The following is a 27,192-nucleotide window of genomic DNA, read 5'->3' on the forward strand; positions in this document are numbered from 1 at the left end:
AATAGCCATCTTCTATACAAGACAGTACTAGTGCCTAGCACTAGTCAGTAAATTGAGCTAGTTGTGTAAATAAATCTATGGTATGGACCCTGATTTTAATTCAGAAAAAGTTAGAAACTTCAGGAAATGGAAGGCAAATTCTCTGAAAAAGTTATAGAAATACTATACTGGAATAATAACAGAACTGGAGAATAAGAACGTGGTTGATTAATGATGGGCATTCCTTCCGTCGAGAAGTGGTGTCGTATTCTTCTCTGAATCTGGTCAGGTCTGTGACTGCTTTGTCCAATACAGGATGGCAGACATGATGCCATACTAGTTCTGTGTGTAGCCCTTAAATGGCCTGGCAGCATCCACTTATCACCACTAGGAAGCCAACAGCTAATTAAGAAGGGAGACTACTTTGAGACCACCATGATGTGAGCAGCCCAAGCCACATGGAGAGGCCCTGGAAGAAGAGATTTATTCCCATGGAGAGAGAGAGGCCAAGGAACAGGGAAGCAGCAGAGATGTGAGTGAGGGAGCCATCTTGGAAGTGTACCCTCCAGTTCCAGCTGCCCCAACAAAGTCCATGAGGATCCGAGATGAACCACCTGGATAAGCCTTTCCCAAATTCCTGATCCACAAATCATCAGCAAAATAGAAAGATTGTTTCCAGCCCCTAAGTTTGGGGGTGGTTTGTTATGTAGCAAAAGATAACTGGAAAGAAGAGTGAGAAAAATGAATTCATGAAGAGGAGGAGCTGAGAAAAGATGATTCAGAGGAGAAAATAGGTGAAGGGTGAAATAAGAAATGTGTAACAACCACCTCAGCAGTAAGTGTTCAGGGAACAGGGATGGTGAGACTATCCATAAAACCGCTAGAGGCTTGCAAACTCCCCATTTATGCATTTACCACATCCAGACTGGGGCAGGGGAGGGGGAGAAGTCTTCTTGGAAGGGGTGGTGCCTTCACTGAGTCTTAAAGAAGGATTAAGAGTTGCTCAAGCAGGGATGGGGTCAAGCACGTTCCAAGTGATCGAATATGATGTGCAGAGGCCCACATAAGAGAAAAATGGGGAAGTGACCAGAATGAGGTTGGGGAGGGGTATCTTGTGGGCCATGATAAGGCATTTGGACTTCATTCTGAGGGTACTGGGAAGCCGCTGGAGGATATAGGCAAGAGAGTGGCATGGTCAGATTTGCAGTTTAGAAAGACCACTCTGGATAGGAGGGCTGTGCAATAATCCAAGAGACCAATGATTATATTCTGGACTTGGTGGTGGCAGAGTGGCTGGAGAGACATGGATGGATTTGAGCCATTTTAAGGAGACTGATCTGTCAGACTTGATTGATGATTAAATTTGTAGACAAAGGAGAAACTGAAGCTAAGAATAAGCTTCAGTAAACTGGCTTGAGCAACAATCTGTGTGGATGGACAAGAGAATGGAAGGGGAGAAGGAGCAGACTGGACAGATCACGATGAACTCCGTTCTGGGCATGTTGACTTTGGAGTTCCTGTGGGACTAAACAGGGATGTCTCCCCGGCAGTTCTGAAGCTCAGGAGCGACCACAGCACCAGCAGTGATAGTTTGGGCATGGATGGCATTGAGGTGAGGTTTGAAGTCATGGGCCTAGATTAGTCCAACCATAGGAGGGAGCATTTAAAGTTGGAGGAAAGAAGAGTGAAGCTAGAGATCTAGCCTCTGGGAAACACCAACACTTAAAAGCAATGAAACAGAATCAGAGACAGAGAGCTAGAGAAAAGAAGCCAGGAGAGAGCAGTTATCACTGAGCAAAAGAGGAAAGCTGGAAGGAGAATTCCTGGGACATGTGTGATCTAATCCTATGTTAAAACAATTGTGGGTTGATACCAAATGAGCAAATATGACAATTCCCTGGTATTGCAAAACTAACATTTCATTGCTCTTCATAAGAAAATGAAGCAACTTCATTTCATAAGGAAATGAAGGGGGCTTATCAGAACCTCAATCTATTTCATCCCCACAAACATGTATTTGAGTATGGTATAATCATGAAAATACTTTTGGAAAGATAATATTGCAAAAAGCTCTGAGAAACTGAAAAAAGTGATTAAATGGCAGTGTCACACTAATGTCTGCATATCATCATAATACATCACAAACTTGTTATTCAAACTCAATACATTTATGTAGTACTTTGGACGTTTCAGGATACTTTGATGATCTCATTAGCCCCTGATGTGGTTATAATGAACTAGATGGCTCTGGCATCAATGGGTTATTACACTGCTAAGAGAAAGTAATAAGCAGCATAAAAAGAAGAATATAGACAGAGTTACAGAAGTTCAGAAAAGGGAAATGTTGCTTGTGTGAGAGAGGGTGAGCTTTGAAGAGCCAAGAGCACTTACTGAGTGCTTACACTGTGCCCTGTTACTGAGGTAGGCACCGTATGTGTTATCTCATTTAAAGGACGTGAGTATGTTGAGTGGTAGAAATGGGCATTTTACACAGAGGTAGATGGCAACTTTGGTATTCATCATAGTGTCTGGCACAAAAGCGCAATAGCTACTAATATTAGTGGTTGTCATTCATTGAGTACTTCCTGGTGCCAGGTGCAACCGTTCATACACGCTGTCACATTTCAGCTTCAATGCAACCCACTTACACATAAACTCAAGTGACTCACACAAGTGAAGTCCCTGGTGAAAAACAAATCACATACTCAGCTAAGAATTTTGAGGAGAACGTTTAATAATCATGGGCTGGCCAAAAAGTTCGTTCGGTTTTAAGTAAAAATAAAAGACATTTTTCATTTTCATGAAGAACTTTATCAAACAATGTATTCACTAACCGAACTAAGTTTTTGGCCAGCCCAATATTTCCTTTAAAAGGAGACTGTTTTTAGAGGTGTGGGCAGAGTAAAGAGAACCAATAAGGGATGTTGAGGCACCCAGAGACTAGCAAAAACAGGAAGTCATTACCACCCTTAGATGGAGATCATTTAAGGAACATCATTAAGCAGTTCAAGCTCAGCTGCAGTAAATTGGCCACTTCTTTCCAGAGCATAGAAGTTAGCAATTCTCACTTTGCTGCTTTCATCGATATTTTTACGTCAAACATTACTTCACGGTTATGTTGGATCCCTTGATCCCTTCTGCAACTACTCTGACCAGCATTCACAGTGCCAGCAAATACTTTGAGAAGCTGGTGAGGGTGGATGGCCCCAAGCACAGCCTCATTATGCGTTGAATATCGCCAAATGCTCTTTCTGAAAATGCTGAATTGCCTTTTCTTTGCATTCTTTTTTTCTTTCTTTTTTTTTTTTTAAATAAATTTATTTATTTTATTTATTTATTTTTGGCTGTGTTGGGTCTTCGTTGCGGTGCGCGGGCTTCTCATTGTGGTGGCTTCTTTTGTTGCGGAGCACGGGCTCTAGGTTCGCGGGCTTCCGTAGTTGTGGCTCGCGGGCTCTAGAGCACAGGCTCAGTAGTTGTGGCGCACGGGCTTAGCTGCTCCGCGGCATGTGCGATCTTCCCAGACCAGGGCTCCAACCCATGTCCCCTGCATTGGCAGGCGGATTCTTAACCACTGTGCCACCAGGGAAGCCCCCTTTTTTCCTTAATATTCATAATATCGTGTGCTTAAAAGAGGACTTTAAAATGTGCTGTTTACTACTTCCATGTAAGGAGTTACATAGGGTTATGAGAAACCAGCCAGGATCTAGAATCGCCAAAAAGAGTGACCACCAGACAGAAGTTATGGTTATAGAAGGGTTGTTGCTAGAACCATGAAAAAGCAGGAAGGGAGTAAGAGGAATAAATATGTTAACCTTCCTTTCCTCTTGCCCTCCCATCTCCTGTAAGTGCCGCCCACTGGCCAAAGCCAACAATAACGGGATCCCAGGTGATACAGTCGATGAAAGTCAGTCCTCTCGGGCTCAGACTAAGACAGAAAATAGTGAAGCATGGGTCTTGGGCACACCAAGATTACACAACTAGAATGCAGGAGGGCCAGGAGTCAAAGTCAGGTTTATTATGCCTTATTCACTGCTTTTATGTATTTCTCTTCCATACATGTTGCAGGTGCTTGGTAAATATTTCTTTAAAGAATGAATTCCCAGGTGACAGCTGAAGAAACCAAGGTTAGGAGGGTATGCATCTTGACTTCAGGAACCAGAATCCTGGAACCATCTCCTAGTTTGTAAAATGCTGCCTGCCCATTTGACCAAACATAACTCACTGCTTCTATGTCAAAGGAAATCTGCAGCAGTTGGTTTCCTCCACAGTAAATCATTTTGTGTCAAACTTAATGATTCTTATCTGGCAGCACTCAGGACTTAGTGTCAGAATGCAGACTTATGGAAAAAAAAAAAAGAAGAATGCAGACTTATGGTATTTACTTGATCTAGTATTTCTAGTACTTGGGATGGATGAGGACACTTGAGCCCTCATTCTCTTTAAGGACTCCAACCCCTACCCTCAAACACCCAACCCCAGTGAAAGCAAATCTTGTATTTGCTAAAAATGGAGTAAGAGAGGAGTAAGGCAGGAATGTCTCTTTTAATCCTGAAATAATTGCTATCTAAAATTGACTTCAAATGCAGGTCCAGAGATATTATCAATGGAAAAGAAAAACTGCCTCTGTATCAGTCAGTGTCTAGCTAGGAGAATATAAACAGCTCTAGGTATTTCAAATAGAGGGAATTTAAACAGGGAATTAGTTACAAAGATCTTGAAATGTGTGGAAGAGAAAAAGGAGCAATTTGACCATAAGTCTCACAGTGTAATTCACAATTACATCCCCAGTACCTGGTATGTAGCAAAGGTTCAAAAATGTGTACTGAATCTATGATTACACTTGTGAGTGAGATTTGGTCTATCAACCTAGGAAGGCCATGGGTTCTGCTGGAAAGCATTAAGATACCTATATGACTCTGATAATTCAATGGATGTATGTGGTTTGGCCTTAGGTAGGAAATCATGTTCAAAGCCTTCTGAGCCTGTCAGTGCTACTGTATAGCACAGAGAATTCTATGTTCTGTGATAACCTGTATGAGAAAAGAATCTGAAAAAGAATGAATATAGGTATAACTGAATCACTTTGCTGTATACCTGAAACTAACACAACATTGTAAATCAACTATAATCCAATAAAAGTAAACAAAAACAAAAAAACAAAGCAAACAAAAAGAACCCAAAAGCTAAACCAAAAAACCCTCAAAACCTGTCAATGAATAATATTTAATGAGCAACTACTAGGTACTAGATACTATCCTAGGCACTTTTCTAAGCACTTTGTATTATTAACTTTAATCTTCCTAATAACCCTATGATAATGGATTCACTGTTTCCAATTTCATAAATTAGGATGAAACGGAGGCAAAGAGCTTTTAAGTAACACCACTAAGATCATACAACAAGAAAATAGCAGAGCCAAGCTTCCACCCACAGAGCTTGGCTTCAGAAGCTACACTCAGACTCCACACCATATGTCTGTCCACTGCTCAAGTGATGAAAGCTTAGCCTACCTTTCTACCTTTATTTTCCATTTCCCCCATTGTACTCTGGGGCATAAACCAGCTAGCTGTTTCCCCAATCTGTTTCCTCAACCTTTCTGGGCTCATAGAAGACTATTTCCCAGCACTTCCCTTTGGTTACTAAAGCTGTATGTTACTGAGTCCCAGCCAGAGGAAAGTGAGCAGAGGTGATATGTACCACTTCCTGGCCTGGCCCATTAAGCCTCTCACACGTGGTGCTGAATGCTCTGTAACTTTCTTTCAGCTTGAGGAAGGTGAGCATGGTGAACTTGGATGCCATATTTGAAAGTGCTGGAGCCACAAAATGGAAGAAGGCCAGACCCCTGCATGTTACTTGGAGAAGAGTCAGGAACCAATCAAGACGTTCTCTGTTAGCCTTTAAGTGAACAAGAGATGAACTTCCACTATATGTGTTGCGGTCATTTTGTTACAGCATCTAGAATTATCTTAACCAATACATACAGGATTTGAACTGATCTGTTGTTGCTTGAACACGCATTTGGCTTTTGCACATACTTTTCCTTAGAATTCTCATTCTATCCTTCCAATTATTCACATCCTAAAAATTATTCAAGGCCTAAACCAAGTCCAGTCACCTTCAAGCAGCTCTCTTCCACTCCCACTAGCCACTGTGATTTCTTTTTCCCTTAACTTCCTATAGCACTTTGTTGATTGTATCTCTCATATGCCCTTAGCATAGCTCTCACTTTGGATGTCTTATTTTCCCAGTAAGCTCTTCAAGGTCAAGGATCATGTTTTAATGCTTCTCGTATGTCTCTGAAGTACATAACATGGTGTTGCGCCTTGAGAATTCTCAATAAATATCTGTAGGGAAAATGAATTTATATATGTATTAGACTTAATAAAGCCCATTTTCCATTTGGGCTTTATTCCATTTCCATTTTCCCAAAAGTGGTCCTTTATCACTCAAGCAGGAAGGCATGTAAGAAGTGATTTACTGGAGTTCGTGTCTTTATTATTCTTTTCACCAATATACACATTCTAACACTTTTGGACAACTGCTTAGAAGAGACAGAAGGCGTGCTTATCAAATTTCAGATGACAAAAAACTAGAGGTAATAAATAATGCACAAGATGACAGAATCAAAATGAGGCAAGTTGGAATGAAGATAACATTTAATAGGGATAACTGCAAAATTAGATTAAAAAAAAAAGTTGCCCAATTTCAGTATGGAAAGATAGGGCTAACACCAATTTATAGGAAAAATCTTTCAGGTTTTAATTGGCTGCTGGGCTGACATGAGCCCAGAGTGGATACACGGGACTTTGTTTATAATTAGGCTCAGGGCACTTGGTGGCAAAGTATTCAGGCTCTAACAAGGCACAGGCATGAATTAAGTTTGCTAGGTGGAGACCAGCTGGAGGTCGATGAAACCTCAATGTTAGGTAATGGGGGGAAAAAGGCCCATACTTTAGCCTGGGCAAGCTCAGCACATGGGGTAACTTTCACCTGTAGCATTGGTGGGAATCCCCCGCTGAGAACACCATCAAGAGATTTCTGGACACTAATTTGGTGCCAATTTAGTATCAGCATGGGTTCCCTGAGAGTTTTGCCTCAGAAGTAGAACCCAGTAGGTCTCAAAGGTTTGTTATTTTACTTTTGGTCCCACTCCCCAGTGCCAGGGTCAGAGCTGTCCTTCACTTAAGACCCCTCACTTTCAAAGCTGAGAAATGCCGTGTCATCTGGGTAAATTCAAGTCACCCTTGAGAGAGGGGAGCGAAGGCAGATCACATCTCCTCTGTTGCTCAGTTGGGACAACTGTTCCAGGATCCTTAGCTAGATCTCTCCTAGAAACCTACATTTCCTAAAAACTGGTATCAGGGTTCTGACAAAAAGGCTGTGGCCTTGACCTTGGCACTGGACCACCAAAAAAGCCAATACAATTTTAGGCAGTGTTAATAGAAGCCTAGTACCTGGAATAAGGGTCCTGCTGTAGTCTGTGTGGGTCAGACCACAGGAAGAATTGTTTCTATTCCAGATACCATGATTTAAAAGGGATACAGGCAAACCACTGTGTATCAAAAGGAAGATGACCAGAATGTTGAAGGGATTTAGAAACCAATCACTAGTTACTTTTTGGTGGTTCAGGATCAAGGCTTGGAGTGGGTCAGGATGGCGGGTGGGATGCGGTGTCAGGTAGCATAGATAGCAGAACTGTCTTCAGATATGTGAATGCTGTCTTGTGAAAGAATACTAGCATGTTAGGTAATGCCAGAAGGCAGAACTGGGACCAGTGGGATTTAAGCCCACAATGAAGACTTTTTAACTGTGATAACTCTTCAAAAGTGGAATACACTTTGCAAGTAAGTGAGGTTTAGAATGTTCAAGTAAAGGTCTGGTCACTGTCATAGATGTTTTAGCTGGAATTCCAGAACATTGAGTGGGAATTTAGATGAGAGGGTTTCTAAGGTCCTGTTCAAATCTAATGTTCTATGATCTAATCAATCTTAAAATTAGAAATATGCTACAGAATGTGAGGAAAGAAGATTATTACCTGAGATTATTTTGGAGTTACTACCTGAAGTGGATCTTCCCCTCATAAAGAGCAGAACCCATGGATTATGTAATCTGCAATGCGTGAGAGGGGAAAAATAGAAGCTTAGTACCATTAAGAAGGGAAAGGAACTCCCTGAGGGGCATGAAAAAAGAAACGTTCAACAAATATCTTGGGAATTCCACGGAGTCTGTACAGGCCTGAGGGAAAGGCAAGGGAGGAGTTTGGAAGCCCTCTTTCCCAGTGCCAAAAGCGTTCTGACGCTCCACGTCTGAAACTGCTCAAGGTGAGCGCACATCTATCGTGGAGGAAAGCACACTTGGTCTTTGCCTCCCTACCTCTGCGGGCCCTGTAGGCAAACAGAATCACATTCTTCGTAAGAACGGATTGTCCTTGAAATACTGTGAGTTTCCATGTGTCTATGTCTCTCTATATATGTGTCTCTTGGGCTCCTCCTCTTTCTTTCAGACAGGAAGAAATAACATTCTTTTAATAATCTAGAATCTCACGTGGGGTGAGGGGTCATCTGCAGAGAAAGTCAAGGTAAGGTGGACTTGGGTGCGAAGACAGATTCTCACGCTAGGAACTGGGGGTGGAGGTGGGGCGTGGTGCCGCGTGCTGGGCAACCTGGGAGCAGGAGAGTAGGGAGAGAGGTCAAAGTATCTATCCACAAAGGAATCCCATCCTTTGCTTCCCGACCACCAAGAAGACCCCACAGTCGCTCTGTCCAGAACATAGCCCGCTCTCTAAATGCGCCTTGGGTCGACGTGAGGTGTGCACCTGCGGCGGAACCCAGGTAACGTCAAGTCCGGGTACGGCGCCTTTTGGCCGAGGTCCCCTCACCGGCGCGCACCTCTTGCGCTGCCGGCTTCCTCGGCCGCTGCCTCCGGCCCCACTCCTCGTGCGATGCTCGCCACTACAACTCCCGCCTCGGCTGCCGCAAACCCGAGAGCGCCAAGTGGGCGCGCGGGCTGCGCGCGGGCCGGCGCCCGGAGGTCTGGGCATGCTCAGTCGCGCGGGCAGGGCTCCGGGCGCGAGCCGGGCTCCCGCTGCACCACCTTCATCTGCTGCCAAGGGGAGCCGCAGGGCGCTCGCAGGCTCGGCGCGCGCTGCCCGCGGTAGACCCGGCTGCCGCGCCCCCCGCCGCCTCCCCGAGCCATGGCCTCGCTCGGCCATCCCGCCGCCTTCGGCCGGGCCACCCACGTCGTGGTGCGGGGGCTGCCCGAGTCCCTCGGCCAGCACGCGCTGAGGCACACCAAGGGCGACGAGGTGGATTTCGCCCGCGCCGAGCGGCAGCACCAGCTGTACGTGGGCGTGCTGGGCAGTAAGCTGGGGCTGCAGGTGGTGCAGCTGCCGGCCGACGAGAGCCTCCCGGACTGCGTGTTCGTGGAGGACGTGGCCGTGGTGTGCGAGGAGACGGCCCTCATCACCCGCCCCGGGGCGCCGAGCCGGAGGAAGGAGGTAACTAGCCGCCCGGAGACGCGAGGGGCGCGGCCGGGGACGCGCGCCGGGCCCTCCCGCACCGCCCGAGCCGGACGTGCGGGGGGAATCGCGGAAGTGGCCCCCGGGCTAGTTCAGAACTTCCCATTTGGGGGAGACGGTGTGTGTGCGAGAGAGAGAAGTTCATTGTTCACGCCTCCCGGCGCAGCTTGGATGCCTTCTAGAGGAGCCGACTGAGTGTGGTGGTGCGGACTTGGGCAGGTGGGTGGGGTGGGGAATCCGTCTCACAGGCATTTTTATTTGTAAAGATTAAGAAGCAGCGAAGACAGTGCAACTCTGCTCATTTCCCAGGGAGCGGGGGCAGGGAGAAGGGCCGTTCCAAGCGGGCGGGCGGAGCCTGGGCGAGGGCTCCGTGGGTCCGGTTGATGACCCTAAACCCCCAAGTCCTGCCAGGAGCTGGGAGCAGGGAGGGCCGGATGAATTAACGGTCGATGCCCGCAGACCTGGGTCGTCCCGAGTTACTTTTCGGTGGTGGAGAGTGAGTCCCGCAAAAAGGGACTGGCAAGTGCTGAGCCAGAAGACTGGCCTGTTGCTGAGCCGTGGTGTCTGGGTTTGAAAAGCGGAACTCGTAGGGTGTTGGGAGTGTGTATGTGTCTGTGAGTTTAATTGGAAATGGTGGTTTCACAAATTCAATAATTTTTATTCTCTATATTTTTAAGTTCATAGCAATTAGAGCTTTTTGTGTTCTCAGAGGATGGTGACTACTTTAAAATATTGCAGTTTGTGAAAATGTCTGTGATTGCTTTAAACACAAGGTAGATTAGTGGGGAGAGACAAATAAGAGTGAGATTGGATTTTAAAATGCCGTCTGGCCTGGGATTCTTCTCATTGCCTGCTAAGAGCCCAGGGTCAAGACTCTTGGTTGCTACTGGCATCAAGTGGCTTTGCAAGAAGCTGGTGATTTCTTTTATATCTGGAGGGTTAAGGATTTTCCCTCCCTATTTTTCCTTTATTCGATTCACATTGGAAATGCCTCATAAAGCTTGTAGTTAAAATATGCTTATTCTCCACGTGCTTCATTACTTGGCTGCTAGAACTTTGCTTGGTCTGAGAGAATAAGTATATTTGATTTATTTCCCACTAAGATAATCAGCTTTTTTTTTTTCACCCTGCCTTAGCAGAAAACCAAAAGAGTAACAGGTCTCATTCTCTTAGCTCTTTTATCTCCTTTGCCACCTCTCCATCTTTGAACGTGTGAGATGACCCACTCTATTTTAAACTGATAAGCATGTAACCCCATTTGAATAATTTCTAATGTGTCCTAGGCCATATGACAAAGCTGTGGTTTGTGCTTAAAAGAGTAACATAGATTTTTAAAACCCTTTCAAAATGGTACTCATTTGATGAGGCTGGTCCAATTTCATGTTAAGAGACTGTCATATATTTAATCATCCATTTCATTTTATTGCTATAATAAAACCTTTCAAATTTTGGCCTTCCTGATACTAAAGTGGGCAGTGATCTGTCTCCCCGTCAGATTTTGAGGCATACGTTTTAAATGGGTTTCACTCTTCAGGCTGGTTGCCCACTGCCAGAGGCCACATAGTGTAATGGATAAGAACATCAGACTGGATTTAATTCTGTGACCTTAGGGAGTATCTCTTGCCTCAGTTTTCTCACCTGTAAAGTGGACATAATCATACCTATTTCATAGAATTGTGGTAATAATTTATTAATCCATCAGAAATATAGAGGACAGGACATTTCATAAGTGTTGGTCATTCTTATTCACTTACCAATGGGTCGTGGAAGATTTACTCCTTGAGCAGTAAGAAGTCTACTGTACACTGATGCAGTTACAGTGACATTTCCCCTTCCAAGCTTGAAGGGGAGTCTTCTTCATGCCTTAGGTTCCAGCCTAATCTGCTCATTAGCACTGCCTCCCAGCTCAAGTTTTCTGCAGGTGTGTGGTCCCTCCCCAAAACACCTTTGCCATTGCACCTGATCTGGGTTCCCAGAGTAATGGGCCTTCCAGCCAGAGAGAGGAATGCGGGCAGTCATGTTGGGTGAGGTGCTTCAGAGATTTCTTTGAAATCTCTCACAGTTTGCTGCCTACATTGAAGTTAATAAATTCTTGTTAAATGAATGAACAAATGAATTAATGAAATGCTAATTAGCTAATACCAGCAAGCTGATAATAATTACTTCAAGGACTTTTTGGATTGTTTTATATATATATATGTATATACATATATGTGACACCTAACTCCCTAACTGAAACTCCACAACAGCTGAGGCATTATATTAAAATTATTAACACTGATCTCCTGTCTTCTCCTTCTGCATTCCATTTTCCACACTGTAGCCAAGCTGGTCTTTCTAAAACTCAGATCTGATCCTGTTCCTCCTCTGATTAAAATTCTAGAGGGGCCTCCACTGAGCTTGATAAACCCATTGAGCTGGGTTCTGCTTTGCCTTTCCAGCTTCAGTTGCATCTCTGACCCCACCCGAGGTGCCTCCCAATTCTTGGCTCAAGCCAGGTTCTTTTTAAAGCTCACCATGCTGTTGCTTTTATGGGTGTACATTCCTCCTTTGCCCAGGACATTCTTCCTCCTTCCTCTCCTGCATTTTACCTGGCTGTTTCTACTCATGCTTCAGTTCTCAGCTTACTCTTACCATTAATATTATTAGCTAATCTTTATTGGGTGCTTGTCATTTGCCAGACATTGTGCCAGATTTATGACATGTATTTCATTGAATGCTCACATCAACTCTTTGAGCTCATTTCTATCATTATTCCTGTTTAAAAGTTGATGAAACTGAGTCTTAGAGAGATTAAATAAATTGCCCAAGGTTATAGAGTGGAACTAGTGAAACCAAGATTTGAACTCAGATTTGCAGGACTCTAAAGCTCTAGTCCCAACTGTTGTGATATTAGATCTCACCTTCTCAAGCATTAGATTGGTTGTCCTTTTATGAGCACCTCTGTACTCCCTGTTATGGTATTTATCATACCATATGGTAATTGCCTGTTTATCTTTCTGTACCCCCCACTATTATGAAAACTGTGAGGGCAGGGATCATGTCTGCGTTGTTCAACATTTTATCCCCTGGGCCTTGAACACAGTAATCATGTAGCAAATATATTTTGTTGAACAAATTTGTTCATGATTTTAGGTCAACCTTCGTTCTCCCTCATTATGACATATTTGGTGTTTTGCAAGCATTTCCAATCAGTAGAGTCCCACAAGTTTCATTACAACTATAGGTGATTTATAAGTGTTTTTCTCTCCCTCTCCCTTTCCGTGCCTCTGTCTCTTGTTGTTGTTTTGTTTTTATTAAAATCCTGAGAAGTTTCTTCTTAATCAAAGCATCATGTTATATTTAATTACTTTTCTTCCTTGGAAGAAAGAACTGAGAACCAAACTCAAGAAAGTAACGCTTCTGTGAAAGCTCAGTGTTTGCCATAATGGGGCCAGATTAATAAAGATTAATAAAAGATTAATAAAGATTAATAAAAAGATTAATAAAACACAGACCCTGTCTGCAGCAAGCTTAAGTTTTAGTGAAGAAAACTGCATATAAAGAAAGTCAGCAAATAATATTACTTGTCTAAGAACTTTGTGTCTTCAGGAATATGAATGTCTTAATATGCTTAATATTTTGAAGACAAATAAATTAGCCTTAAGAAACCAATCATATTTTAAATGAATCCAGCTTACATTTTAGAGGGACAAAAAAAAAGTTAACTTCTAAACGTCAAAGTCCAGTAAGCAAATATCTAAAAGCTATGACAGTGTGCGAGGATTGGGTTTTTTAAAAAATAAAAATTTTGTTTCAATTGTACATGTCCGCAGTACCAAATTCAAAAGGTACAAGAGGATACACGGTGAAAGTAAGTCTTGGACTTCCCTGGTGGTGCAGTGGTTAAGAATCCGCCTGCCAATGCAGGGGACATGGGTTCAAGCCCTGGTCCGGGAAGATCCCACATGCTGCGGAGCAACTAAGCTTGTGCGCCACAACTACTGAGCCCGCGAGCCACAACCACTGAAGCCCAAGCACCTAGAGCCCTGCTCCGCAACAAGAGAAGCCACCACAAGGAGAAGTCTGCACACGCAATGAAGAGTAGCCCCCGCTCGCTGCAACTAGAGAAAGCCCGCGCACAGCAACAAAGACCCAACTCAGCCCTAAATAAATAAATAAATAAATAAATTTATTAAAAAAAAGGAAAGAAAGAAAGTCTTGCCCCCCTTACCTCACCCTTGTACCTGACTATCCAGTTCCCTTCCTCAGAGGCAGCTACTAATGCCATTTTCTTGAGTTTTTTTTTTTTTTTTCCCCAGAAAGTTTTTAGTACTTAATAAATGATTAACTGGCAGAGTTTACTCAAGGAAAATTGGGAAATATATCCTGTGCCCTTTCACCTCCCTTTCAGAGCCATTTTATCCTTTCCCAGGTACCCGGTATTAGTATATGGGGTATTCCGTCTAAGAGAAAAGCACACAAACTCATTCTCACAAAGTGATAATGGCTTTAATTATCCTTGCCTGGAGCATTTGCACTGTTAGGGACCTCTTTAGGAAGAAGGCAATATGCTTAGCACAAAGTAATAAATCTCCAAAGTAAAAATAAACATTGAGGGGGGGAAAGGAAGGCATAAACGGAAAAGGTAAGCAATACGTATTTGCATAGTAATTCCCCTTCTATTGGGGCACTTAACTATTTGGACTTACATATTTGGGTCCTGGTTTATTCTTTGGTTAGGAAAAAAGCATAATTATATTGATCCCAGAGGCAAGGTGAGCCTTAAGACCATGTCTAATGACCAGCCAACTTATGTGTGTGTGTGAATCCCAAAAGATGGTGTTATTATTAGCTCTATTTAAAAGATAAGGAGACTGAGTCTCTGGTAACCAAGGTTAAGTAACTTGTCCAAAGTCACACACAGCTGATAAGTGGCAGAACTGAGCTTCTCATGAAAGTATGAAGGTCTTTTTTGCTTGAAGTGCTTGTTGCCAGTTGTACTTAATCATAATAGATCATTTAATCAGTATAAAACTGCCACCTGAATATCATTTTACACACTAACGATATACAATATAACTTGGATATTAACTAAGTGAATCATTTTACTTCCCTCCTCTCCTAAATGAGAGTAGATTGTTTTCATTTTAGTTAAAAAAATAATTCAGGCATTTACATGAAACCCACAAATTGCCCGGGCACACTTTATGCATAATTGTGCCTTATTTACCAGCCTACTGGATGATTGCTTTTTTAAATGCACACATTTCCTCAAACTTCTGTTTAACTTCAGGTGAGTAAACTGCCCTAAACCATAATTATAAATTACCCTGATTCTCACCAAGCTGGAACGTGAAGGCGCAGGAGGCTCTTCACATGGCGGCAGATTAAACGGTTCTTGATAAATTGTCACCTCCAACTGGTTAGAACAGCTGCTCTCTTTCAGGGTGTTTCTCTTCCGACTCTTCTACATGGCCTTGGCAATAAACGTTTGGAAATTGACGTGTGTCTTGGGAACTGGGATGCATCCCATAATGTAATCTACTCCCATGCAGTTGATCTTGAAAGCCTTGAAAAGAAAGAACATAATGATGAGTAGGGAGTGTCTTCTATTAGATACTATTAGCTGAAAATGAACTTTCTGCAGAGATTCCTAGAATTATTATAAGGCTAAGAAGGCAGGGATGGATCCCTTATAATTCACATATGCTGGGAAATTGCTTTTGCATGTTTTTGAGTTCTTATTGAGCTCAGATTTCTTCAAAATTAGGTATCCAGTCCATTAATACAAACCACAACACAGAAAAATCTACTTAAGACTTTTGAAAAGATTTACCTTCTACTGTCTTTGCATTTTAAATAAATTATTCATGAACCTCAATATAAATTTGGAAATGCATGTTTAAGAAATGAGTGATGGTTATTATTTATTTTATGGCATTTGCTGTTTAAATCTGTAACCACTTCAGAAAGCCTAGTTTTCTGACTGAAGATCTGGACACATGGTAGAGTTCATTCCCCTAATCAAGAGGTGCCATAATAAAGGATAAAATAGCTGAAATCTTAATGAGAAAAGGTTTCATTTATATCTTATACAGAACACAGTGCATTGTTCACCCCAGGTAGTAGAAAAATATTTATTTACTGTAATGCAATCCCTGATGTTGCATCAAAATGCTCCCCTGACCTTTGAAGTTGGCTTTCACTGCTGTTCTTAAACTGATATTAGGTATTAAATCTGTCAGAGTCCTCAGGTGCATTTCATAAACAGGCACTTTTCATCCAAATGGACAAGCAAAAGTAATCTCAAACAACAAATCCCATTTAAAAATGTGTGCGTGTAATGCCATCCCAGTTTACTTTGTCATTGTCAAATAGTGTAATAATATACATTGTTTTCCTGAAACTGAGTGCTGAGGGGTAGTAGCACGTAGAAAGGAATAAATCACCAGACTTTAGGCTGCTGTTTCTAAATGTCTAGATCATCTAAGCAAGTATGACCAGAGAAATGAGCACAGCAGACTACAAAGATAGAAGTACAAATTAGTATAGGGTTGGTTTAATTTTGCCCAACAAATCAAACCTGAATTAGTTTAACATAGCAAATTAAAGGGAATACAACTTTTAGTCTGCTTTTGTAGCTAGATGGGCTTATGGGATAAGCTGTCATTCTAATGAAGATGAATATATCAGTATTTTGCTTGATTTGAGTATGTGTGAGTAAGTAAATCTTTGACTTCATTAAAAATATGTTTGCTTTGATTCCTTTGTTCTTTTGTTTAAGAAATATTGAAGTTTTCTAATTTGCTTCTAGCAGTGATGATGAGTGCCATGATTGCGTTAAAAATGACTGTTTTTGAAGGTAAAGGCACAATAGTTGCATCACTCATGTAGTATGTTTGTGCCTTCAGCAACTGTCTAGACCCAATGTTTGGTGGTGGGGAGATGTAGGTGAATTAGGTACCACCGTTGCCCATAAGGACCTCACAGTCCAGCTAGGAAGGCAGACCAGTGGCAGACACTTGGCAGAACAAGAGGACAGGGTTTTATGACAGAGCTCTGTCTGGTGCTACGGAACCTCCAGGGGGTGGGCCTGACCCATACCAGGACTTCTCAGAAGAAGTAATAATTGAGTTAGAGGTAACCAGGGGAAGGCAGAGAGGGGCAGCCTTCAGAGATTAGAGGGCACTGTGAGATAGGATGAGGGTGATGGTGCAGTGAAAATTAATTTCACTCATGTTGGGAAGGATGCAGGCTTGAGAAAAGCCCGCCTGTGCCCCCCTGATCTCTGAGATTTCAGTTCCCAGTTCCAAGTTCACCAGGAGAACCACATCCTTAACCACGTTTCCTGGTTGGGGCCCAGAGGGAATGGGCTGCCTGGCACACTCCATTTCTAACTGCACTCCCGTCTTTTCTCCTGCCACGTGCTCCGTCAAGGTCTGCCATTCCTTCCAGGATTCCTGAAGAGCACAGTTTGGGAACGATATAGTCTGCCCTGGAGTGGACTGAAGTCCACTCCAAATCTGAGATTCATCTCTTGAGGTTGCTAGAATGTCATTTGGCTGGGTAGTAATTTTTCCCCTTTGGCCCAAAATGTGAACATTAGGCTGTGTCAAGCAAACCTGGCATCTGCCATGGATAGGTATATAATATTATCCGTGTCAGTGGCAGGTAAGAGAAAACTCTTTCCTGTTTGCTGTTGAAATGTGTTTTTATTCACAAATCTTTCCATCTTGGCAGTAGACACCACTGAGTCTCACATTAATATAAATCGAGTGCAGCTGAAACTGAGCACGCATTTATAATCATAGGCTGAATTTTTGTACAAGCTACAGAAGGCAGCACGGTTGGGATGCAGCACTGTTCTAGATATTAGGAGACACTGGTTTTTATTTTTGCAGTGATAATAAGATCTAATATTCTTTCCAGCTTGGAAATGCTATACTTTCCTTTTGGAACTCAGGGTGTGTTAAGGTGGAAAGTGGAGGGTGGGAAAGTGATAGGGAGATGGGGACATTATAATAATTTGCATTTGTGAGATGGGATTGGGGTTTGATGAATAAAAAAATACTGGATTTTATTCAACCCAAGGCATTATACTTGTTCTACTTAATTAACCAGTCATTTAAACTCACGCCTTGCTAATGATAACCCATTATGAGATGAAGTTGAATTTGCTAATAAGTCTACTTCAAAACCTCTGCTTACTCCGCCATTTATATAGCACATTTGATAAGAAATTTTTCCCATAGAAAATGTTAAATAAAGGCCATTGAAAGAGCATAAGATTCCTAGACCCACATGATTTCTCCCATCACACATCATTGTCATCAGTGTCTACCAGCGGATGTTTCTGTGGTGAGTGTGAATCAATGGCCCAAAGAAATGGAGAGAAGTGGATACAAGATATGTGCTGTGAGTTGTAACTAAAAGTCTTGACGTGCCCATAGCACTTCTTTCTTATAAACCCTCCATACGTGTGTACTGATTTCCATCTTGTGCTGAAATTTGAGTTTGTTTCCCAGATTTTGGCTTTTGTCTTCCAAAAAATGCACACAGTTGTTCTTCTGAGTAAACACAAAAAAGTAAAAGATACTCATTTAAATGTAGCCTTTCTATAGTAAGCTGTGTACAAATTAAGACTGTGACACAGTAAGATATTGATGTAATTATTTTTTTAAACTTGGAGATATGCTTGTGGCAAACTTAGACATTTTTAGCCTGAAATGATTCAAAAAATTGAAGTTAGTTAAATAATCTTGGTGCAGTTACAAGATAAAAATAGAAGAAAAATACATCTATTTTATTCTTTGAATTTTTTTTGAATCATAAGGGAACTTTCATTTTACAAGGAAAGAGTAATGTAACTAAAGCTTGGCTTTGGGTCATATTTTAGGACATTTGTGATATAGACATATTTTCCAATTCACGAGTTTTATGTGGAGAAGTTAAAATCTAGTGCTTTATTTTGAGGTACTCAAATCATTTTTGCTCTTGCTTTTGGTATTCTCCTAACTTTCTGTGTGCCATCTTAGTCGTTTATCAAGGGTCCTGGTTTTCTGGCTCCCCTTTCTCTGAAAGATGCACTGTTGAGAGAGAGAGGGGCCCTAGTCAAAAAGGGGACTGATTTCTTCACTTTTTTCTGCTGCTCTCAAACTAAACATCTCTAAAGCTTTAGGCCTTCCCTAATCTCCAAGCTTCCCCAAGCCACCCCAAATATATAAGCAGTTTAACTTGGAATAGAGCACAGCTTCAAGACAAGGCTTTTAGTACAGAGTGTGCGTGTGTGTGTGTGTGTGTGTATCTTCAAATTGCTGCTCTCCACCCACTATCATGGGGTCATGAAATCAATTTAGTGAGTCATGTCTAGGTCTTTTATTTTTACTGTAATAGAATCAATAGAAAATGTCAAGAGTACATGACAACATAGGGTCAGTATTTTTTCATGAAACCTTTCACTTTATACATTTGTGTTTGTATTAATTAGGAATGTAAAATATGTTTCTTACTCTGAGTCATGGTAAGAAAAAAGTATAAAAACCCACTGTATCTCCTTTCAACCAGACTGCACCACTCAGCCTTTTGTAGAAATTCTAGAGGGCCATGCCTATTGGCCCCAGGGTTCTCAGAATCATGGCCTAAATCCCACATGCTTCTCTGTGCATATCAGCATACTGATTTCCACTTGCTTGGGTTGACTCCTCACAGTGATGATGTCCTGGCTGTTTGGATCCCTATCCATCCAACACCAACAGCAAAAAGCATAATTGGGGAACATGAGGAGGAAGAAGACTGTCAACTTGACTATTTGCTGGGAGCTGATTCTACTTCCCCTTCTCTGGTGACATTCTAAACCAGCTAAGGGATAGTTATATTGACCAAGACGGGAAAGCATAGTTTCCATCTGAACTTGCATCTTTTTCATTTTTTGGGGAGTAGATTTGGTGGCAGCAGTAGACCCTGATCCCCTTGCATCAGGAGGGGTTCTGCTCCTGCATCTTCCCACCTGCAACCCCCAGGTGGAAGCTGAGATCTGCACGGGTGCCAGGAGACGTCAGGGACCAATGTCCGGATCTGTCCTCTTGGAATGAGGACAGAAACTCAGAACACTTTTTTGTTGTTGTTGCTCAAAGAACCCCAGAATGTGTCCAAACACAGAAGGTGCTAAAACAATTATAACGTTCAAGTCATTTTCAGACCACTTCCTAAAAGGCCTAGAAGGGACCTTGAAAATCACTGCTTTCATCATTTTTTTCACACATCTGTGACACTAAATGGGTGTAAATCCAACCTTTATGGAAGAATGCCCGAAGGAAATTTAGTTTTCTTCCCCAAGTAACTCATCTGGGGAGTTGGTGATGGTGTCCATTAAATAGGAGACATCTGGATGGATGTATAGGTTGCAGTTCATTCTGAGAAAGTGTATTTGACTGGTGAGTAATGAGCTAGTCTGTGACTACAGGGAAACAGCATCAGTTTTTCAGTGGTAACCCCCTTTTCACAGCTGAGCAGCCTATTACTAAGAGTGGAGTGTGCTCCCTCACACATGCTCTTTTGTCCCCCCCCCCGCCCCCAAAAGGAGTGCTTTAAAGATTTTGATAAGAGACATTAATGATAGAGGCAAACAGTGTGTGGCTATGACTGGAGAAATCGTGTATTTGTAGGGAAAGGGCTTAGAAATGTGCATCTTGGAGCTGTAGTTACCTGAGAAAAAATGGGTAGTGCGATTGTCATGTTTGTGTCTGCATTTTTCTTTGTGAGCACTCAACTAGACAACTGAAGCCTCTGAGTGGTTTGCAAGAAAACTGAGGATTAATATTGCTTCTAAACTGGACCCCGGAGAGAAGCTTCTTGGTGAGGGGGAGGAATGATAGGGATTTAAGTTAGGACATTTTCTTGAAAGTAAATGCAGGAAAACATACACGATGTGAGGCCCACTGGCCTCAATGCGGCTGAGGGCTCAATTATGATTTGATACATGCTCCCTGAAACACTCGCCTGCCCTGAGGTCAGCCTAATGACTGGAAATTCCACAAATGTAACAGCTACTGTCCATTGGCCTGTTTAAAACACACACACAAACGCGTGTGCGCACACACACACACGTTCTGAATCAGGTTTGGATAAAATCAGTTTTCTAACAGCGCCTTCCTTGTAAATAATGCTTCGTAGTAATGTGGGTCATCAAAAATGATTAGAGGGAATCTTGAGTCACATTATTTTGGTGGACCACTAGCCAGGAGAACTGTTTTTTAAATGAATTCTACTTTTTCTCTGGGCTCTTTCAGTCTATGATCACCTCCATGTTGCCCTCCTTTCTTCTTGGTTTTACCCTTTTCTGGAGCTGTCAATGGAGGAGAAAGAGCGTGTGCAGTTCCTGGAGCTTCCCCACCCTTCTTTACACCCCTCTGGTTGGGGAGTTCCTGCAACACCATGGATTTGTCCTCATATTCTGGGTCTGGCTAGTGATTGTCAAAGTAGAAGTTTCAACTCATAAGCGGATCATAAAGTCAACCTAGTGCATCACTCCACTTTTTGTTTGTTTTTTATAATGAACTGGAATCAATATTTCTGATAGAAATATCAGAGTGTGTGCATAAGACAGCCATGTATTGTTTCATGTAACTTTTGTCTTCTTTATTCACATAGACACATATACATGTTCCTTTGTTTGTTGTGGATCCCAATGTAAAGTGTATTTCCATGACTGTGGGTCATTGGCATCGAAATCTACTTATCTAGCAGACCAACATGAAACGTAAATACTATCATTTTAGTTTTTGTTGACATTCTTCGCTGTTTGCAGCAACAATAGAATTTTGGTGTGTGTCAAAGGCACTTGACTTTCATCGAGCAAATGGGTAGCTTGATCTCAGGCACTCCTTTCATTACCTAATAGGAAGGTAAGGCCACTCATCTAAATGCAGCAAAGTGCTTGAGATGGAGAGGAAGAGAAGAAAAGCGAACTGGAAAGGTAGTGAAAAAATAGTTGGAAAGTCTTGGGCTTTTCTCAGTGAATAAGCGTTTTCAGATATCAAGGACTCCCTCACATAAATGCTATAGAGTATTTCTGTACACTTAGAAATGATATGTTCATTTGTAAAACAAAATATGATGTTATGCTGTTACAGCCCAGGACGGCAGGTGTTCAGAAAGCACACCTCTTACTAAAAGGGCCACATTAGAGCCCTGTGCACTTTCATGTTTTGTGGACTCCAGCCTCGTTTCCACTGATCCTACTCTCCCCTGCTCCCCACTGATATGTCCACTTGCATCTTCAGCTTGCTCCACTCCCCAAATCCATCATTGCTTGAGGTGCCTAATTGTCTCAGGCACTTCAGTCATCATCCCGGCGTGCTCACCGGTCACACAGGGCCCAGTGTGTAGAGACACATGCCTGTTTTTAAACTGACTCAAGAGGCAGACTGACTCCTGTGACATTCCTTGAGCTGTGCTTTCTCCTTTCCATTTGCCCTCAGAAGGGGTGGAAGAGGACAGCTGTGAATTCAAACTGTGGTTCTCCTGCTTATTAGCTGTGTGGCCTTGAGCAAGTTGAGCTTCAGTTTCATCATTTGTGAAAACTGGAGTAGTTTTGATGACCCTATAACTTTGTTATGATGATTAGATCCATTTACATGTTAAAGTGTCTAGCAGTACCATGGAAGAGTAGCTCTTCCATCAGTGATCAGTCCCTCCTCTTTCCGTGGTTATCCGCTTTCTGTCTTTCTAGAGAGCAGTCATTCAAGTCCCTAAGGATTGAGGCTGTGCTTTTCTCTTGCTACTTTCTCTCCCTGGAAATTGGAGACCTCTGTCCCTTTGGCTGTGGGCTTGCTGCCTGGGGCCTGCCCAGACGAGACTCTGCCTAGAGTTGGGATTCACGGCTCTTGTATTTTGGTCTCCTGTGCTGACTCCACCTGAAACCTGTCAGGAGGTTGGAAAAGCCATTAGAAATATCCACTTGAGCCTCAGTGGGGGGCTGGGCCAGTCCCTCAAAGCCGGTGCCACCAAAAAAGGCAGGTGTAACGTGGGCCCTGGCTTTCTCTCCACCCCATTTTTTTAGGAGTAAGTCATCATATTCAACTGAATCAAAATATACTACCCTTTCTATAATTCCTCTTCATCCTTCTGATCTTCTGAGTAAATGAGTAGTTAGAGAATCTCTACCTTTAAGCTTACCATTTGAACTGGTTGTGTATGGGTGTTTAGATTTGAATTCACATTTCCAACTCCTTTACACATTTAATAGTTTTTCCATTTTTAAGAACTTTTAGATTCTTCTTACATTGCAAGGTGAAATTCCACCTGGAGTTGAGTCTTGGTTCCACTTCTCAGTTACATCATCTTGGGCAATTCACAAGTTTCAGTTTCCAGTAAAATATCTTTTTGCCTGTCTCCCAAGGATGTTGAAGATCAAAGTGTTCTGAATACTGTGATGCCCTCTACAAATGTGATTCCACTGGTAACACTGCTATGATGAGTGATAGATTGTATCTAATGGTAGTAGTAACATTATTATTTAGGAACTGGAGATGACCCGCTTATTCTTGATGATGTCTCTAACTGAATAGATTTGACCAATATCGCTATGACCACTAAACTCTGATAACCCTTTGAGAGGGGACCTGATAAAAAGAGACTACCCTTAGCAAGCTCCAGGCAACTCTAATGATCTACTACTTGTTAGCAAGGTCAACTTGGGCAAATAACATTTGGGCACAGTTTTGTCATCTGTCCAAAAGAGTACATGACTTTTGTTAGTTCAACAAGCAATTACTGTCGTTGAGTGCCTGCTGTATGTAAAACTGAAAAAGTAAACAAATATAACGCCTGCCCCGATGGAACCTGAAGTCTAACTGGGGAGATAAACATAAAATAAGTAATCACAAATATGTGTGTACTTCAGAACAGTGGTAAGGACCTACTGTATAGCACAGGGAACTATATTCAATATCTTGTAATAAACTATATTGGAAAAGAATCTGAAAAAGAATATATATATATGTATAACTGAATCACTTTGCTGTACACGTGAAACATTGTAAATTAACTATACTTCAATAAAAAATAATAAAAAATAAATTTTAAATTAAAATATTTTTTAAAAAGTGGTAGGTGCTGCAAAAGAAAAGGATGACTTTCCTCATAAGGTTGTAAAAGGTTCATAAGAGACCTCAGCTGGAAAGGGCCTGAATATCAGTTCTTAGGTAAGACCTCTTATTAAATAGTAGGCGGTAAATGTTTGTTGGTCAGATGATAAATAGCTGGCTGAATATGGTGTTAGCAGAGAACCTCCCCCGGGCAGTAAAGAGGTAGGTTGTCATTGAGCAGGACCTGGACTAGAAGTCTTCAGACCTCTCTGCTTAAAAGCTGTGTAGCTGTGGGCTCGTGGGCGATTGCTGTGGGCTTCAGGATTCCCCCCCCCCGTCAACTGGGGTGACGCTGCTCTCTGTCACCCTCTGTTTTGCTGAAGTGAAGAAACGAATGAAAGCACTCTGTAAGGATCATGGTTGTGGGTATTATGTAGTGGCTGCCTCTGAACTCTAAACCCAGCACCTGTAGGAATGGGCCATGGCCTGCCCTGTCGCATCACCGGAAGACAGGTCCCCAGTCCCACAGTCCTCAGCAGAAGCCTTAGGACCAGCTCTTGGGGTCCCAGCCTGCCTGAGATGGCTCTCAGACCTTTGATAGCAAGATCTACAGCAGTGGCATGGAGTGTATCTGGCTTTTTACCCCATGTTAAGGGACTAGCTAGCTTATGGGACTCCTGGGAAAGCCCTCTAGCTATGAGAGACCAAGGAAACCAATCGTATCAGAATATGCACCCTCTAAGCAAAGTTTGGGCTCTAGGTAGGCTCCAAGCACATGGGTGACTACCACTTATCATGTGCTATGCTTGCTGCTTTGTTTACCCCCCTTCGTCCCACCCTTATAAATCCCCCCCATTTTACAGATGGGAAGACTGAGGAGAGGTTACTTGACTTACTTGTGGTCAAATGCTTACTAAATAGTGAGATAGGGAGCCAGGTCTTTCTGACTCCCAAGCCCAGGCATGTGGTCCTAATACCAGAGAGACAGCAAACTACCATGCTGACCATTAGAGAATTTGGGTTAGCGGGACCCACAGCCATAGGCAGCTGCCCCGTCCATTAGTGAGGACATCAAGAAGAATGAGACAAAGGTTTCCTTTCTGAATACAGAGTTTCCGCTCAGCAACTGCTTATGCCTCTATCCCTCATCCATGAGGCCAGCCCAGAAACCTTCCCCACCCAGCAGAATCACAGAGGCCTGGCCAGTGTCTCCAGCCATGCATTTAGTCTGGGCTTGATATTTGTTGACAGGGTTCCTCGCCAAATAATTAAGCAACCCATGGAGAACTTTGACCTTACCTTGTACGTGCGGGAGGGCATGCTGAGTAGGAGTCTGAACAGGAATCCTGGGAATGGACCCAGCTCGAGGAAGGAACCCGCCCCACCCCCCGGCTCTTTGGAGTAAAGAACAAGGGTTAATTTCATCCATACACCCTCACTGACTCTTGCTCAGTCTCCACAGAGCTGATTCAAAGGGAAGATTTATGTGAAAGATAGGGGCACAGATTGTTACTATTCTGGAAGTAGATGTTACCCTAACTCTGTGTGTCTCCGTTGGTAACACAGACCCCAGGTCAACAACACAAACAGTACAAGCCCCAGTGCAAGCGATAAGACAGGCAAGCTGCAACTTGTCTAATTCCTGTGCACCTGCGTTTTGGTTGAGGGAGCGGGGATGCACATAGAAGTACGCCAGGACATTGTTCTCCCTGTATCTTAGGGGAGGGAGGGTAGGCTTGGCATGCCTGGCTTTGGGTCTCAGCATCCCTTAACCCCACAACTAAGATGCTGAACTTTTGTGATGGCTAGGGTAAGCCCTTGGCTTCTTACCCTCCCTCCCTCTTCAGTCTTGCTCTTGAGGCCAGTGTTACCCATATTCAGGCGAAACTAATGCATTACCCATGCCATTGCCCCTGTTTGTACAGCTCTGGTTTTGTTCTTATGAATATCCCCTCTCCCCTCTGTAGAGGACTAGAGTCTTGTCCCTGTACTCCAGCCCCCTGGGGACCTGCCTCTGGCCAGCTCTGACTTGCAGACCCTGCAGTCTGCCTATCTCTGCACCATCGCACGTCCTCACACCTCTCAACCCCGCCTCCCACTGGTTCCTGCCACCATGCTGTCCAGAGATTCTGCCCCACCTGCTTGGACTTCCACCCACCAAACATGTGTCTCCATGTGCCCCCGTCTAGCTTTCAGGTCCGTAGACCCGTTCCATTGTGACCCACCTTCTCCCAGTTAATCCCTTCACAATAAACAACAGCAATAATAATATCATTTATCATGTATTTATTGTGTAACAGCAGTTTAAATCCATCATTCTCACCAGCTGTCTTGGTCCTGTTACAAGCTCTTGGAGCAGTCTGGCTCTTAGCAGAGGAAATTAAAGGACCCCTTGGTCAGTAGGTCAGTGGGTCAGCCTCATCATTTTTGCTCTTGGCCTTGTTCTGTCATTACCCTTGCTCATTTCCTATGCTGAAGTTGTGCCCTGGTTCCATTAACTAGGTTTGTATCTTGACCTTCTTTGCTGATTTTCTGCCTGGATCCCCCATGAAAGACCTCAAGACTGACCTCTAGTCCTTGTGTGAGAGAATCCCTGAAACTTATTGCCAAGCCCTCTGGTGCCATGTTGTGCCAGCCCTCTCATACATCTGCCTGGTAAATGTGTCAGGCCAAACACCAGCCTGCCTTATGCTGGGGTGAACCCACCAACCCGATCCCTTTTGCTGGAGCCTCTGATGCCACTGTGACTCTTCTTCCTTCTGCCTGGAGTTGCAACTGTCATTGGTCACTGGCCTTGCCCTGGTGGACCATTCTGCTGACTGGACCTCAGATCCAACGCATGCTTGTATGTTTTAAAGTATTTATTAGGTTCATCCTATGAAGAAGTTTGGGGTAAGCTGCCTTGACTAAGGCATATACTTAATTTTTCTTCTTCCTCCCCACCTCCTGTAATAATGAGCTATCAATTAAATGCTACTTTTCTGGCTCAGTTTAATAAGTAAATTTATTCTTTGAATTCTCACTAAAGTGACTTTAGTACAATTTAGTTAACTGGCATTTTCTGGTAGAAAAGTAATCTTACTGTGTTTAATTGAACAGATTAAAATGCGATTATCTCAATTGTCAAAAATGTTTTCATAGATTTCCTAGTGGGTTTTTTTGTAGAAGAAAAATTATTCACATTACTGTAATTCCATATAGTGCAAAACTAGAACAAAGTGATGCAAATCTTTGGACAGAAAGGTCATTTGAGTCACTGGAGTGTCCTGAATCACAGTGGGAACTTAGAGCTGCTCTTGATGCACGGCACATTTCTTCAGATTCTGACACCACTCACTTATTTATATAGATGTTTTTCATGGGAATATTTGTGCTGAAGGAGAGCAATAGACATTCACTTGTAAACGAAGGAGGGTGGTGGGAAGGGGAAATGGAGCCTTTGTAGAACTCTAAAATAAACCAGGTTCTCAGAACCTCTCACTCAGTAATTCCCGCCATTCTTTATCTTGTAGAACAGAAGTGATTGAGAGAATTAAAGAACAGGATTAGCAGTGATAGAAACATGAATTCTGACTGGTGATCCAGAATAACAACTTGAAGTGAATGCACCTTGATCTTCTTACCAGA

General features: G+C 42.8%; 1 protein-coding gene across 7 annotated transcripts in view; it reads left to right on the forward strand.

The window, feature by feature from the left end:
* Positions 1-27,192, forward strand: part of DDAH1 (dimethylarginine dimethylaminohydrolase 1) — a 248,109-nt gene that overhangs the window by 96,370 nt on the left and 124,547 nt on the right. Inside the window, exon 1 of one of the 7 annotated variants that reach the window (XM_082339393.1) lies at positions 9,027-9,475. The exons of 5 other annotated variants lie outside the window; for them this stretch is intronic. In XM_082339393.1, coding sequence (XP_082195519.1) covers positions 9,173-9,475 — 303 coding nt within the window. In that variant the 5' untranslated portion in view covers positions 9,027-9,172. Of the gene's footprint in view, positions 1-9,026; positions 9,476-9,595; positions 9,716-27,192 lie in introns of those variants that run through there. One more of the 7 variants, XM_082339399.1, reaches the window with a different exon arrangement.

The sequence above is a fragment of the Balaenoptera borealis genome (assembly GCF_965194805.1).
Source record: "Balaenoptera borealis genome assembly, chromosome: 1".
In the NCBI taxonomy this organism is placed as follows: domain Eukaryota; kingdom Metazoa; phylum Chordata; class Mammalia; order Artiodactyla; family Balaenopteridae; genus Balaenoptera; species Balaenoptera borealis.